This window comes from Sceloporus occidentalis, unplaced genomic scaffold (genome assembly GCF_023333645.1).
Source record: "Sceloporus occidentalis isolate IW3139 unplaced genomic scaffold, rSceOcc1.0.p SCAF_82, whole genome shotgun sequence".
Taxonomy (NCBI): domain Eukaryota; kingdom Metazoa; phylum Chordata; class Lepidosauria; order Squamata; family Phrynosomatidae; genus Sceloporus; species Sceloporus occidentalis.
This window is the reverse complement of record NW_028317062.1, coordinates 3713851-3729945: the sequence shown is the minus strand read 5'-3', so window position 1 is coordinate 3729945 and position 16095 is coordinate 3713851. Positions and strand designations below refer to the sequence as shown.

The 16095-nt window shown below is 38.9% G+C and overlaps 1 protein-coding gene across 1 annotated transcript; it reads left to right on the top strand.

Moving 5' to 3' along the window:
* Window positions 1-254: 254 nt before the first annotated feature.
* On the top strand, window positions 255-10566 carry LOC149285280 (uridylate-specific endoribonuclease A-like). Its single transcript, XM_089495625.1, has 11 exons — window positions 255-353; window positions 444-563; window positions 1635-1644; window positions 2253-2306; window positions 3027-3206; window positions 5902-6043; window positions 6265-6464; window positions 7985-8098; window positions 8426-8532; window positions 9568-9710; window positions 10455-10566. Exons 1-11 carry the CDS (start codon window positions 255-257, stop codon window positions 10564-10566), a joined length of 1281 nt encoding a protein of 426 aa, XP_089351751.1.
* Window positions 10567-16095: the final 5529 nt, after the last annotated feature.

Genomic DNA, 16095 nt, shown 5'->3' with positions numbered 1-16095 from the left:
GGCTGGTGAAAAGTTAACAAAAGTTATATATATATATATATAGATAGATATAGATAGATAGATCTCTCTCTCTCTCTCTCTCTCTCTCTCTCTCTATATATATATATAGATAGATAGATAGATATATCTTCTATTATATTCTAATTAAAACACTTTAATGCAAACGTTAGCTGATTGGTCCCTTTAAACTTCCATGTTGTCACTTTCATTGACACAAGTTCTGGTTGGGGAGGTCTAATGACTCCACCGGGTGCATGTGGAGAAAGCACCTGATTGCTTTAAATGGCAGAACTTCCCTGCTATTGATTGGCTGCTTCAAGCCAACCAGTGGAGAAAAATGGTGGACCTTTAAGGTAACTATTTTAATCTTTAAACAACATCGCATATGTTTATTTAGCGTATTCAAAAGGAAAACACATGACCTCTTTCTATTCTGTCTGCAGGTTGTGAGGATTCATGCAAGAATCGCTGTGGACACAAACCGGACAAGTCTTATAGCTGCCAGTGCAATGAACACTGTGAGAGATTCCATGACTGCTGCAAAGACTACCATCTGTGTTTGTGTAAGACATTACAAGCATCTGCTCATTGCTATGGAAATCTCACACTGACCTGCTAACATTATTAATTGACTGGCCTGTCTGTAAATACATTGAAAATGAAATGCCAATAATCCCTGAACCGTTTAATATGAATAATAATAGTGTTCATGTTATGCATGCCTCTTTCACATTCTCGATTTTGATTTCTTGAAAATCCTGAGTTGAAACATTGAACATATAGATATCCTCTCGCCCTCTCTCTTCCTCCTTCTTGTTTTATTTTCTTATGTTCTCCATCTTACTTTCTTCTGATTCTTCTTCTTTTTCATCCCTCCTAATTTCTTTCTTTCTCTTTCTCTTTCTTTCTTTCTTTCTTTCTTTCTTTCTTTCTTGACACGTAGTTTTGACTTTCTATTGTGTGTCATTACGACCCCCCCTAGTGGCCTGATCCAGTAACTGCGAAATGCAGTGCTATAAAGTAAGATATAAAGTCACAAATCTTATAAGACCTCAGATGTCCCTTCTTTAACAAATGCTTATAACTAAATGTTTGAATTACATGGACAGGAATTGCAGTAACATCTATTAGTCATATTACATGTAGACATCCAATTGATTGATTGAAACATAGAATATACAGCACTTAATTTAACATTTACTGTTACATATAGGGGTTGAATCTGGAATAAATATAGCTTGTGTGTCCTATTCTTACTGTAACTACATAACAGCTTTCTTTTAACGGACATTTATTATAGAGCATGGTGCAGGACTGCAGTGTTCTAGGTGAAGCCCTGCAGTATGAATGATGAGATAAAAAATGAAATGTTATAAACATAAAGATCTCTTTTAAGACTATATTGAGATAAAAATTGGAACTCTGTTTTACAAATACTATATCTACTTTTTTCCATCTTAAATTACATGCTTTGCTTGTTTTATATAACAGATGTGGACCCTTCTTTAAATGAAGTCACCCATCCTTTTGATGAATCAGGTAACTAGTGTTTTTTGTGTGCTCACTTCAAATTTCTTTAGGCTTAGTTATATTACATTGGGAAATCTATTCCGTTATTTCTTAATAACTTATAGACAAGTGCAGGTAAACAGTGAGCAGAACATTGTTGGACAATAAGCTTTGGTATTGTGCTGTTTTATTTGACTATTGGCATTGTATCTGTAGTACTGAGAAAAACTGGCACCACAATATAATATCTAACAATATTACAATATTAACAATGCCATCAACATAGGTCAATCATACTGATACAGAGAAGGAGAATAGTTCCTTGCTCCAGTGAGCTTACAGTCAAGTCTGTCACTATGTAGCCAAAAGGGTATTGTTTTTTTTTAATCAATAGAGAAAATGCAGAAAAAAATGCCAATGTATGAATATAGTTCTACCTACTGTACTACTTACTGGGTGCTGTTTCTTATACTAGCTTTTCATGTTTTGCTAATTATATAAATGCCCCCAAGATCGTACGTACATGCAGCTGCTTGATGTGGTAGGTGGAACAGATACAGCAGCGATAACCTTCCCCGTGAAAATAGATTTGTCAAATTAACCTAGTGTAGAAACTTGGACTGCATTGTCATTGTTTCATTTGTTTAATGTCCATGTGAATGGTCTACAGGTAAACGCAAATGGTGACTCCATTATATTTTACTTCTTCCTCTCTAAATATAATTTTTTATCTATTCTAACAGATAATGATAATGACTATGACTCTAATGAAGTAATCCGCCCTGCTGACAAAAAAGGTACCACTTTAATCTTATTGAATTTGAATTTCAACTCCAATGCATATTTACTTCACAAAAGTGAGATACTCACTATTTTCATATAAGCTGAATTTCATAAACGATAACTTTTCCCACTGGTCAGAGCCCAAAAGATTCATTCGTTGGGGATGTTGCATGTGGAGAATGAGAGACTAGTACATATTCAGGTGGACCTGTTCTATCATTTTTTAAATGTATGTATCAGAATCACTTTTTTATACAAATCCTTGTTCCTGGGAGTTGTAGCTTAGGGGTTCCATAGAGGATGAAAGTTAGACACCTATACAGGAATAAGAGAGAATTCCAATAAATAAAACTTGTAGTCATACATATTACTACTTAGTGTATGCGCAATAATTTATTTTATTACTTGTGTTCAAGAAGGGGCCCAGTTAAATAGTTTTGCTTTGTACATCTAAAAGTCTGGAGCCCCTATTTGTATCTGTGTGTGATTAAGCTGCCAGGAACATGTAATTAAATAGAATATTGCATTACAGACACAAAAATGACTGAAAATGTGTCCTTGTGGCATATTTAAATGGCGGCATTTATGTCCCAGCTGGGATACTTACAAAAGAGTAGCTTTTTTTGTGGGATACCCTGTTTATTTTTATGATAGGTATTTTTAACATGTCTTAATTACCCAAAAATTGCCAAAGTATGTAATATCATTGATCATATTTTGAATTCTACATTCAGAAAATACCTGCCAGGGAAGGTGTGGGGAGAAGTTTAACAAAAAAGACTCCTGCCATTGCAACAAGAAATGTGATAAATTCAATAACTGCTGCTCAGACTATAATAAATTGTGTGGCGGTGGCAAGAGCGATACTGTTAGTGACAGTGATAGCAGCGGCAGTAGCCATGAGAAGAACAAAGGTAAGACAGCACAGTTCTCCGAGAACCATACACAGACATTACACAGGTCCAGGAGTGTATCTATCTATCTATCTATCTATCTATCTATCTATCTATCTATATATATATATATATATATATATATATATATAAACAGCATGATGCTTAATGCACAACTTTAAATGGTCCAATTGACACATAATGGATGGTTTATGTATAACAATGCAGTAATGCGGTTAAAAAATTTTTTATTTTCAATGTGTAGATTAAGGCGAGTAATATACCATTGTGAACAAGGGATCTTACTTATTACAGTTTGACTCATTGAATAATTAGTTGATCCACTACAAAGAGGATTATTCCTATTGAAAGGGGGCTAAACACTAGTGAGCTAGTGAGCTAATAAGCAAGGGTGGCACCTATTCCCTTGTGTGCACGATCTCTCAGGAGCTACTCTATGGCTAGGTTTCCACTTGGGTTTTTGTCCTGCATTTTTTTTCTTGATGAAAAACGCCAAGAAAACTGCCACTGCATTTTCCTGCGTTTTGGCGTTTTTTTCTGGAGTTTTTCTGTGGAAATTGCTTTTTTTGACCTTAGGCAGTTTTTCCAGCCTTTACAAGTTAGCAGTTTCACCCAGCTAAAAGGGATTAGGATAAATGGCAAGTATCTGCCCCCGATATCATTTACTTGGTAGACCCCTTTGTCTCTTTTCTGTGGTTTGTAAGGCATGCTTTATTCCGAATGTCTGCTCCTCTAGGAAGATTGGCCCCAAATGATGGTGCAAATTGTTTGCTGTTGCTTTTGGCACGCAGGATCTAGTTGATGCGTCGGGTATGTTTGTTTGTAATGGCATGTTTGTTCCAAATGGTGTAAAATTCAATATGAACCAGTCCAGGACTTTGTTTTGTGTGAAACTGTTTGTTTTCAGCCTATTTCTCGTAGGACACACAGATACTGGGTCCATACTCTGCATTGTAACTGTGGAAAAAACGCCATAAAAAACGCCAAGGCAATAAACCCACATGGCTTTTTCATGGCGTTTTTTCTCTCCCATAGACTTCTATTGGAGAAAAACGCCAAGATTTCCTTGAAAAAACGCCAGAGTGTGAACATGCTGCGATTTTGAAAAACTGCCACAGAGCCCAAAAAAGCAGAAAAACGCCAAAGAGGACTGAAAAAACGCCAGACAGAAAAACGCCAAGTGGAAATGGCATTTTGCGATTTCCTATTGAAAAACAGCTAACATCTGGCTGCTGCGTTTTTCCACAAAAAAAACGCCAGGTGGCGCTATTGGCGTTTTTATGGGCGTTTTTAGCATAAAAAAACCAAGTGGAAACCTAGCCTCATGGCGTTTTTTCTCTCCCATAGACTTCTATTGGAGAAAAACGCCAAGATTTCCTTGCAAAAAACGCCAGAGTGTGAACATGCTGCGATTTTGAAAAACTGCCACAGAGCCCAAAAAAGCAGAAAAACGCCAAAGAGGACTGAAAAAACGCCAAACAGAAAAACGCCAAGTGGATATGGCATTCTGCGATTTCCTATTGAAGAACAGCTAACATCTGGCTGCAGCGTTTTTTCACTAAAAAAACACCAGGTGGCGCTATTGGCGTTTTTATGGGCGTTTTTAGCTAAAAAAAACCAAGTGGAAACCTAGCCTAATAACGTCAATTCAGCCACACAGCGTTTTATTAGTGAAAAAACGCTGCAGCCATATGTTAGCTGTTCTTCAATAGGAAATCGCACAATGCCATATCCACTTGGCGTTTTTCTGTTTGGCGTTTTGTTAGTCCTCTTTGGCGTTTTACTGCTTTTTTGGGCTCTGTGGCAGTTTTTCAAAACCGCAGTATGTTGACACTCGTTTTTTGCAAGGAAATCTTGGCGTTTTTCTCCAATAGACGTCTATGGGAGAGAAAAAACGCCATGAAAAAGCCATGTGGGTTTTGCCTTGGTGTTTTTTATGGCGTTTTTTTCCACAGTTACAATGCAGAGAAATAGGCTGGAAACAAACAGTTTCACAAAACAAAGTTCATATTGAATTTTACACCATTTGGAACAAACATGCCATTACAAACAAACATACCCAACTGGATCCTGCGTGCCAAAAGCAACAGCAAACAATTTGCACCATCATTTGGGGCCAATCTTCCTAGAGGAGCAGACATTCGGAATAAAGCATGCCTTACAAACCACAGGAAAGAGACAAAAGGGTCCGCCGGGGCGTTTAAGTAGAACTCTACCAAGAAAATGACATCAGGAGGGGGCAGATACTTGCCATTTATCCTAATCCCTTTTAGCTGGGTGACAATTCCAACGTGTAAAGGCTGGAAAAACTGCCTAAGGTCAAAAAAGCAATTTCCACAGAAAGGCTAAAACGCCAGAAAAAACTCCAGAAAAAACGCCAAAACGCAGGAAAATGCAGTGGCAGTTTTCTTGGCGTTTTTCCTGGGGTTTTTCATCAAGAAAAAAACGCAGGACAAAAACCCAAGTGGAAACCTAGCCTCACTCCTGCTTTAACCTCTGGGCAAGTTAGGTTAGAGAGAAAAGAGTCTCAGGAAACATTATAGACCTATATCAATACACTAACTGCAAACCCCTATTACTGTTTAGGATTAGTGTGTATGCATAGTTTCCTGCCTAAAGTACTAATCTTATCTCTAACAAATTAGTTAATCCCACCATGGTTACATTTGGAACGTGTTATCCTTTCCAGGAACAGATATTAGCAACCAGGAGATAAAGGAAATCTCAGAGCTGATATATAAATTGGATGTCAACAAGGCAGCGAAATCTGACATCATTTTAAACAAACAGAGCATGGCAGAACACACAAGAAACCAAGATGATCTAAGCGAACAGCCGTAAGTGAAGTCACAGCGGAAGATATACATGAAACATTGTATGATCTGTATAGCCGTTTCTAGTAATATTCTCATCTGCATATACAAATCTTCTTTTTATAGACCAAGGTCAATACATTATGAATCCAAATATTACTAGCCATTACTGGGGTTGAAGGCATTCATTTTTCTAACGTTGGATTTTTACTAGATACTTCATTCCATTTGCTTTTTTTTCACAGATTATACCAGTATGTGAACGAAGATATATTTCAACGTCCAACCTATAGCAAATTTATAAAACTCACAAACAATTACGTTAGAAAGACCGGTACAGGCGAGACCTATACAGCAGAAGAATTAAAGGAACATAAAGATTTCTTAGAGGAGATCATGAAGACCAAGCTAATGAAAGAACTTTACAATTTTTTCCACAAAAAAGGTATGTCAACCTCTTTACTTCTTCTATAGGTTCTGCTAATATTCCCCAAAAATTTTTACAAAATTCACTGCAAATACTTAACTTTGAAGTCATCCTTATATTAGTATGGATTCATATGGAGAAAGGTTTAGTAATGTCAGGTAATCTAAATGATACAGAACCTGTGGCTGGGGACACTGTCCTTTATAGCAGCATGGATACCATGTCGATTTGGCACCCTCGGATAGCGATTTTGCTTCAATTTTTTTGCAATGAGCAAAAAACAAAAGTCAGGGTCAGACTTTAAGTAAGGTTGGAATATATTTGTCCCAACCCGTATTTAGTCCGGAACAATTGTATGTCAGTTTTCTAGAGCTACAGCTGAAAAGGCAGTCAAGGTGAAAATTCTTCATACTCTCACTTAGGGTTGCAAGTTAAGCATTTTATACCCTAAATGTTGTTTACAAAGAGATGTAAATGTATGTAAATATATGTAAATAATATCATATTTTAAGTTGAAATATGATAAATTCTACTGCTGTTATTAATTTAAGCACAAGAATCAATGGTAGATTAATATGGGGATGGCTCTACCATCTTCTTCTGGGAAGGCTTTCCGCAAGATTTTGGAGTGTGTACGTGGTAATTTGTGCCCGTTCAGCCAAATGAGCGTTTGTAAAGTCAGGCTCTGATGTTGGAAGAGAAGGGCTGACTTGCAATCAGAGTTCCAATTCATCCCAAAGGTCAATGGAGTTAAGGTCAAGGCCCAGTGCAGGCAACTTGAGTTCCTCCATGCTGTAAAACAAAAAGGCCTTCCCCTAACTGGTGCCACGAAGTTTAAAGCATTCAATTGTCTAAAATGTCTTCGTATGCTGTAGCATTAACTATAGCCTTGACTGGAACTAATGTGTCCAAAGCTTAACAAATAGCCCCAGCCCTACAGTATATCCTTCCTCACTTACACTCTGTAGGTAGCTTTCTCCTGGCATTCACCAATCCCAGATTTATCCATCAGATTTCCAGATATTGAAGTGTCATTCATAACTCTGGAGAACATGTTTCCACTGCTCCAGAGTCCATTGGTGGTGTGCTTTACACCACTCCAGCCAACGTTTGACAATGTTCAAAGAGATTGTTAACTTGTATGCAGCTGCTTGGTCATGTAACCCATTTCATGAAGCACATGAAGAACAGACCCTGTCCTGATTTTACTTTCAGAGGTAGTTTGGAGCTCTGTAGTGAGTGACACTACAGGGGACAGGCGAGTTTCACATACTTCACCACTCAACAGCCCCGCTCTGTGAGTGTACATGGTCTACCACTTTGTAGCTTAGCTGTTGTTACTCTTACTCCACTTCAAAATAACAGCAGTTACAGTGGAAGGCTGCCGATGTAGCTGGCCAGAATCTGACTTTTGGCATCCTATGCTGCATTTAAAGTCACTGAGCTCTTCAGCACAACCCATTCTACTCCCAGTGTCTGCCTATGGAGATGGCTGCCTATGTGCCTAATTTTATACACTGGCATTTTTTTATATCTAGGTCTATACAAAACAGAGAAGGAATTTGTCGATGACTTGGAGAAGATGTGGTTTGGACTTTACTCCCGCTCATCAGGAGAAGCAGACTCCAGTGGGTTTGAACATGTCTTTATGGGTATGTGTGCTTTGTAATTTATCATTTTCAGGTGTAACTTATTATTGCGATGATGAGAGGCAGGGCCTGCCCTAGGGTTTCTAGCACTCCTGGCTAACAATGTTTCCAAATTCTTACAGTCACTTGCTAACATAGGAAAGCACATCATGATGGTGCCCCAATAACGCAATAACCACCTTGTTCGCCTGCTTGGTATGGCCAATCCTTGCAGATAGGAGGCACTCCACATTCCAGTTATGTTTGTGTATTAACACCACCTTGCCAAATACAGTTATTTTGGAACGCGAATGTGCGTAATCATGACAATCTTTACATGTGTGTTCTTAGGTGAAGTAAAGAAAGGCAAAGTCTCTGGATTCCACAGCTGGATACGTTTCTACTTGCTTGAAAAGGAAGGTCTCATGGACTATTACAGCTATAACTATGATGGACCGGTGAGTTTTTTTCCAACATTTATGCACAGTAGGTATATAAAGTGGATCCTATAGTAGAACGTACTGTTAGTAAAAATACATTTGCTCCATTCATTGAGTCGAAGTGATTCAACTCCAATGTTGTTTGGACACATATTGGCTACATATTCTTTTTATCTCCTCGCTCTGCTTCTTATAGGCTAGTCAGACTGCTTGTTCTCTGTGTGTTATTTTCTGTTTGCTGTGTCTTGATTACAGGTCATTTTAAGTTAACCATTCAACAGAGGGCAAATGTCAAAACCCTTGTTTGGTACGCAGTTTCTTTGTTCCAGAGGACAGCAGCAGAGCAAACAGGGCAATTAGATTTTGTCCTGAATGGCTGGGGCACAATTTAATTATAACACTGCAGTATCCTGTATTGTTGACACTTTAGATCTGGTGGCTCAGGAGGACAAATTAGGTTAAATTGGCTATGCCCATTGTGATGGTAAAACTTCCAAAGTCAGCTGCAGGGGGGAAGTTGAGGCTGACATGATGCCTGTCCTCAAACATATGCACAATAACAGTTCATTTATTTAACTCCCTGTGCTTTTAACACTAAGCCTGTGTGTTCCGGTGATACCTTGCATTGATTTGGGACTGATTCTGGGAATGCAAAGCTTATCCTGAAGGATAGTTTTCTGTATATCTAAGAAAGCCATTATTAAAGTGAGGTAGCGTTTTATATATATATATATATATATATATATATATATATATATATATATATATATATATGTATATATATGTAAAAGGGTGAAGCCATATTAGTCCAGTAGACACGATGTCAAAAAATAGAGTATTGCAGAGTATGCGGTGATACCTTTTTTATTGGACTAACATATTATTAAAAAGACAAGCTTTCGAGAGTTATCCTCCCTTCATCAGGTCTGAAGCAATCAGGTCTGAAGCAATATATATATAATATATAATAATATATAATATATATATATTATATATATAATATATAATAATATATATATATAATAATTACATTTTGTTTGCTTACTTTGACAGTGGACAGATTACCCTGATCTGCTGGGCCAGCAGTTTCACTGGGATGGTTTCTATAAAGAAGTCGGCAGTCAGTTCATTGGCTCAAGCCCTGAATTTGATTTAGGTCTTTACACTCTTTGCTTTATATCTCGACCGGGCAAGAAGTAAGTAAAATATAGTACTCTACTTTATTAAATAATACTTAATTTATTCATATTAACTGTTGTTGCTTACCCAATTAAATTTCATATTTTTGAAAAAAAAATAGTTTTAATGTATATATTTTAAAATGTAAAATTGACAGGAGCTACCATTACTTACAGTAACCATTCACTGGGATTAAAGATACTGTCCTACCTACTTTGCTGAACATAGCACTTTTGTAGCTAAATGTAGCATTAGAAAGACAATTCTCAATACTGTCCAAACTGCCCTACATGCCCAAAGTTTTCCAGAAATAATTTTTCAATCATGTAAATTTTGCCTCATTCTGATAATTGTGTCAAAAATACATGCACTGTTCCAATTGTGGCCACAGAACCTTAAAAACACTTCTTAAATAATTCTGTGTGATTAACTCTTCAGTGGAAATAATACAATTACAGCTCTAAGGGTTAATTGCTTAATTGCATGGATGTTAAAACTCCAAGCCAGGCATAAAGCCTACCAGGAACTGTACTGTAGCATATATGGTAGATAGATAGATAAATAGATAGATATATAGATAGATAGATAGACAGAGTTAAATAGAGTTACTGGATTATGGTTAAAATGGACAAGACTGTAGGTAAACCAAGATGCTATTAGATTATATTCAAGCCGGCATTGATGGTTTTGGACAAAATTGCATTGTTTTGTTATTATAATAATAATCAGTTAATAATTGTTGTTTATCTTATCATTTGCAGGTGTAAAATCAGTTTAGGAGGACATGAACTCGGCATTCAAACCTACGAATGGACTAAAACCACTTATGGAAATGGAAAAAAGTACATTGGCACAGCTTACCCTGTGGTTTAAGTTACATGATGACAAAGCAGTGAAATGTCATAAATATGTCAGAAAACCTGAATGGTACACAGTAGTGTACATTTAACCAACAGAAGGGCCTGGGAGTTCTAATTTATTTGTGTCAATTAATGTGAATAATAGTTGATGTGGAATTAATGAATTTGAAACATAACCCTAAACCTTATTTTGTGTGCTTCACAAATCGTTTGTAACAAGGTCTTCAAGCACCATTTACATAACGAGTGGATCCATTATGTGCTCCTTTATGGGTTTCTTATGTTGGTTGGATGGTCTGTTTTCAAATGATAACATTTTGTATGTAATGCACTTTGGACAAAATAATAATAAAGACTATCTGTCTGAGCCTTTCCCCTGGGATGCGAGCAGCCTTACCTGTTACATCAGTTAAAATGTGTTTCCCCTTCTAGGATACTTCCTGTAAAAATTGTCCCCAGTTGTTTCTTTCATGACCCCATTTATGGATATTCCCTTGGCCAGGCTAGTTAAAGACTTGCAAGGCAGAGTGTTTCAGAACTTTTTGGATATCTTCAGTGGGGTATTTCTACATGTCCTCCTTATCTCCTTTCTTTGGCTCAACACAGATGACCTTTTGTTATGGCCCCGATCACTTGTCCCTTCCTCTAATAGGCAACTCTTCTATGTTGACTTTGGACCTGAAAACATCCAGTATTGTTAGGATACAAAGGAAGTAGCTTTATAGATGTTTATAATCTGAAAGATCATATTTGTAATGCTTGGTTATGCTGGGATTAAATCTTGTCTCTGTGTAGCTGCCTCCACTTCTGGATGTCCGCCTCAAACGCCTCTAAATAATAAATGAGTTCTGAAGACATCTCCTTTCAGATGGTGTATGATTGTGACCAATCTTGAGTAAAATGCGATTCAATGGTTGTACACTCCCGGGCTTCCTAAATTACTAAAGCTGCACAATTTTAATGCAAAATTTTCACATTATCTTCCCTTTGATTTTATGTTTTTTTATTAAAAATAATTACTCATGATATAAACCTATGGATTACTATAATGTCCCTTAAGAATTAGTTTCTGGATGAAATAAAGAACTGGAGACTATTTTTTATTATTTTTTCAAAAACACAGACCTTATTACATTGTTGATAGACAAGCACCGAGCTGTTGGTACACATTAGAAAATTGAATATCTCTCCAGTTAGGTATCAATGACACTAAATTATCTTTGTATGTCAGAGCTGATTTTTAAAGTTTCCAACCTGAATGAGCTTAATTATGTGATATCAATATTTTAATAATATAGTGCAAAAAGGAAACAAATCTTAAACATTTATAGCCAAATCTGGACTGGGATAGATACAGAAATCCGATGATCTGATAAAAAGAAAAGTTATAGAATAAATTAGCTTTATTTTTATTTCAAATTAAAAGCAAATTTATTAAAATGGATATAATGTTTTTTTCACTTGAAACAAAGACCAGCTGTAGGAAACAAACGTGGTAGAGCTAAATAGTAACTCCACCAGCTACTTCTTGTGTTATCCTCCAGGTGCACATTGGATGGCTACAGATCTTAATGTGTTGCAAGTGCTCAAAAACACTTTTAATCAAAAAGGGATTCATTTTTGGGTTTTAGAGTAATGGAAATGCTGTAACTGTTGATTTGTGTCTCCCATGAGCTCAGCAACATTTTTGCATTTTAAGCTGAGAATAAGGACATTCAGGACCTGCTTTGTGTTATTAATACTCTCCTGCAAGCAATCGGAGAAGACTACCCAAAAATTGAAACATTGGCATATATATAGACCAGCGGGCTCGGACTGGCCATCGGGCACACCGGGCATTTTCCCGGTGGGCCGGGCGGCCCAGGGCCGGATTGACGTAGGGGCTGATGGAGCTGCAGCTCCAGGCCCCTACCTTAAAATAGGCTCAGTCAGGACCGGACTGACTGGGCCTATACGGCCGCATTAACACAGGGCATAAGGGGCACCAGCCCCTTAAACCTGCAGCAACTGCGACCGGGTCCGCCACTCTAGGGGGCCGGGCAGCCCCAACCAGGGCCGGGCTTACAGGTGCCCGGCCGCACAGGGCTTAAATTAAAACATCGGGGTTTGTTTTTTTTTTGTTTACTTTATTTAACATCCTTCATAATAAAGTTTGTTTAACTTTATTTAACATGGAGGATGTTAAATAAAGTAAAAAAAAAACAACAAAAAACCCCCGATGTTTTAATTTAAGTCCTGTGCGGCCGCACACCCCTAAGGCCGCCTCTAGAGTGGCGGACCCGGTCGCAGTTGCTGCTTACTCCGGCAACAAGGTAAGTAGGGTGAGGGAGGGGGGAGAGGGGATAGATAGTGGGGGTACATAGTGATAAGGGGAAACATAGTTAGAAGGGGCAGATAAGAAGGTAATGGGGAGAGGGGGTAGTGTGAATGCGTACAAGAATGAATGAGTGAATGTGTGGATGAATTGCTTGAATGATTTGTGAGACTGGATTAATGAGTATGTGTTAATGATTTGTGTGAATGAGTGAGTAAGTGTTTGTGTTTATTATGAATGTTTAAGTGATTTGGGGAAATGCAAAGATGGTACATGAAGGGTGGGCTTTAACAATAAATAAATAAATAAAAATGGGCTTCTCAGTCTTAAATGCCCGAGCCTATTTTTTGTCCCAGTCCGGGCCTGTAGACCAGTATATTCAATAATCATAACATAATGTTGAAGGTTGGAATTTGATGTATCAGACATTTTCATCTTACTAAACCCACCCAGTAATTCTGAGGATGGTCACACTGGCATTTTATAGAAGATATTTCTTAATAAGACAAGTGCAGGGTCTTTAATGGTTAAAATACAGAAATATTTTGTTTTCCAATTTGCTAAATGGAGAATAAAGGAAATAAGCAACCCCTTTCCAGGGGACAGCATTTAAATATCCATAAAACAAGCTTAGAAAATGAGTGCATTCAGGGCCGGCCCGACAATGGAGCCGAGTGGGGCCACCGCTCCAGGCGGCACTTTTGAAGGGGCGGCACTTCGCCGCCCCAAGCCCTTTTTTTTTTTAAAGCGAAAGAGAGAGAAAGGGGCGCCGAGTGGTTTTCGCTTACCAAGCTGTCAGTACCCACTCGGCGCCCCTCTCTCTCTCCTCTGCGGCGAGTCTTCCTGTTCGGTCTCGGTGCCGGCTTGTAATGCTGAGTGCCGGAAGATTTACAGCACTCAGCATTACAAGCTGGCACCGAGACCGAACAGGGAGACTCGCCGCAGGACTGCTGAAAGGTAAGTACGGGGGGGGGGGGGGCGGCAGGGAGAGGAAGGGTAGATAAGGGGGGGGCGGCATTTTAAAATTCACCCCAGGCGGCATTTTGCCTTGGGCCGGCCCTGAGTGCATTCGAGGATACAGTACAAGATGTAAAAACTGTTGAATTATAAGGTGGAATAAAATGTTCAGAAACATTGCACGTTACTTGTTTGGTTTACCTGGTAGCTAAACACAATACTTCCACTAGGGGTCGCCAAACACAAATTTTAACCCAAAGGAAATGAGTGAAGTAATTCTTCTTTTATTGTATGTATTATTAGTAGACTTGTGCATTCGTCTTCGGGCGAACATGAAAACGAACACGAAGAGTGCGTTTTCGTGTTCGTTCCGAAGACACGCCGAAGAGAAGACAGCAGCGGTAAAACGTAGGGGAAGATCTTCGTGATCGTCTTCGTCTTCGTCTACCAGTCTCCCCCCCTTCTAACTTACCGCGCCATCGCGGCAGTTCACGGAAGTGGAAATGTGCAGGTTCGCCGTTACAGGGCAGTGCGAATGAGCCTATTGGTTGCCTACAGGGACCTCCTCTGGCATCAACCAGAAGACCCTGCAGTTGACCAATAGGCTCACTCGCACGGCCTTTGTAACCCCTGACAGCGAACCTATAGATTTCCGCTCCCGTTAACCCCTTCGGTGCTGCGTTAGATAACGGGAGAGGAAATCCGTAGGTTAAAGGGCCGTGCAAGCGACCAATAGGCTCACTCGCACAGCCCCTTAACCCCTTAAGGTGCAACAAGTGCACCAGGAGCCTAAAAGTCTGTACGAGCGACCAACAGAGTCGCTCGTACAGACTTTTAAAACCCCAATGCTGCAACTTACCCTGCAGATCCCACTGGTCTCCCTGTTCTATCAGCTAAATGTCCATACAAGCGACTTTATTGGTCGTTTGTACGGACATTTAACTGATAGAACAGGGAGACCAATGGCATCTGCCAGACAAGTTACGGCACCAGGAGTTCAACAGTCTGTACGAGCGACCCTATTGGTCGCCAGCAGGGGGCTCGTCTGCCATCAACCATTGGCAGACGAGCCCCCTGCTGTTGACCAATAGAGTTGCTCATACGGACATTTAAACTCCTGGCGCCAGAGCTGCTGCGGTACGCGTTAACCCCGTATTAACCCCTTAACCGGAAAAAACGGAATATGAAGATTTTTTTCCCCCCTGAAGACGAGCACGAAGAGCCCCCTGGTGCCCAAGTCTAATTATTAGTTGTAAGCACACAGCAGCATGGGTGCATATGAAGATCTAGAATGTAATTTAATAGTTTATGTACCTCAAATGCTTTTTCCATTGAACTGCCCATGAAGCTAAAAGTTTAGGTAAAAGCAGAATAGAGATGTCAAGTTTGGGTAGTTTTTATGCACTGAAATCTGGTCTAAGGATTAAGCATACAGAACCAAAATGATTGTGTATCTGTTTATGTATTCATGTGTATACATCTGAGGAAATAATTCTCATGTACCAATTGGCATATTTTGGTTGGGTCACCTGCTCTGCCGCCTCCATCCTCTATGCCAAGCAATGGGGTATGCCTTGCACAAAGTAAGTTTGCTATGGAGGCTGGGCAGGCTTTTGTCCTTTCCTGGATTTTTCCCTGACAATACCATCCTATTCTGCCCATAACGTGCCTTACCATATCTTGGATGGTAATCTTTTGCCCCATGTAAACTTTTCTGTAGATGAAGCATAAATCCAGAAAAGGTAAAAGCCATCCACATACCTAGCCCAATATATACCATAAGACTATTTGTTCAACTGTAAATAAGCTTTATTACATAATAATTTTGACAATGAGGGGACATGGACAAAAAGGCAACCACCTAACATGTTTCTTGCCCCCTAATGGCACTTAATCATAATCTCTTTTAAAAGGCAAAGCAGTAACCCCATTGGATGCTGGGGTGGAATTTATATGACATTTTTGCATCAATGATCAATTTTATGAGCGCAAATAAAGCTGAATGCTATGGATGACTATTGGCACCTTTTCTAATCTCATTGCAATACTTTAATATAACATTGTCCCCCAAGTAACTGTTAGGGGATTCTCTAGAGGCAAACAGAGGTTTGTGTTAATAAATCTCTGCATTCTTGTCGTCGATGTGCCTGGAAGGAATGGTTTAGTTAATACTGGCAGAGCAGTCTCTAGTTAGAATCTTCTTTTGTCATGGAAAGTGGGAGCAGATGCTCAGCCACAGCCCCACAAACAGTGACATCTTAATTTGATTGT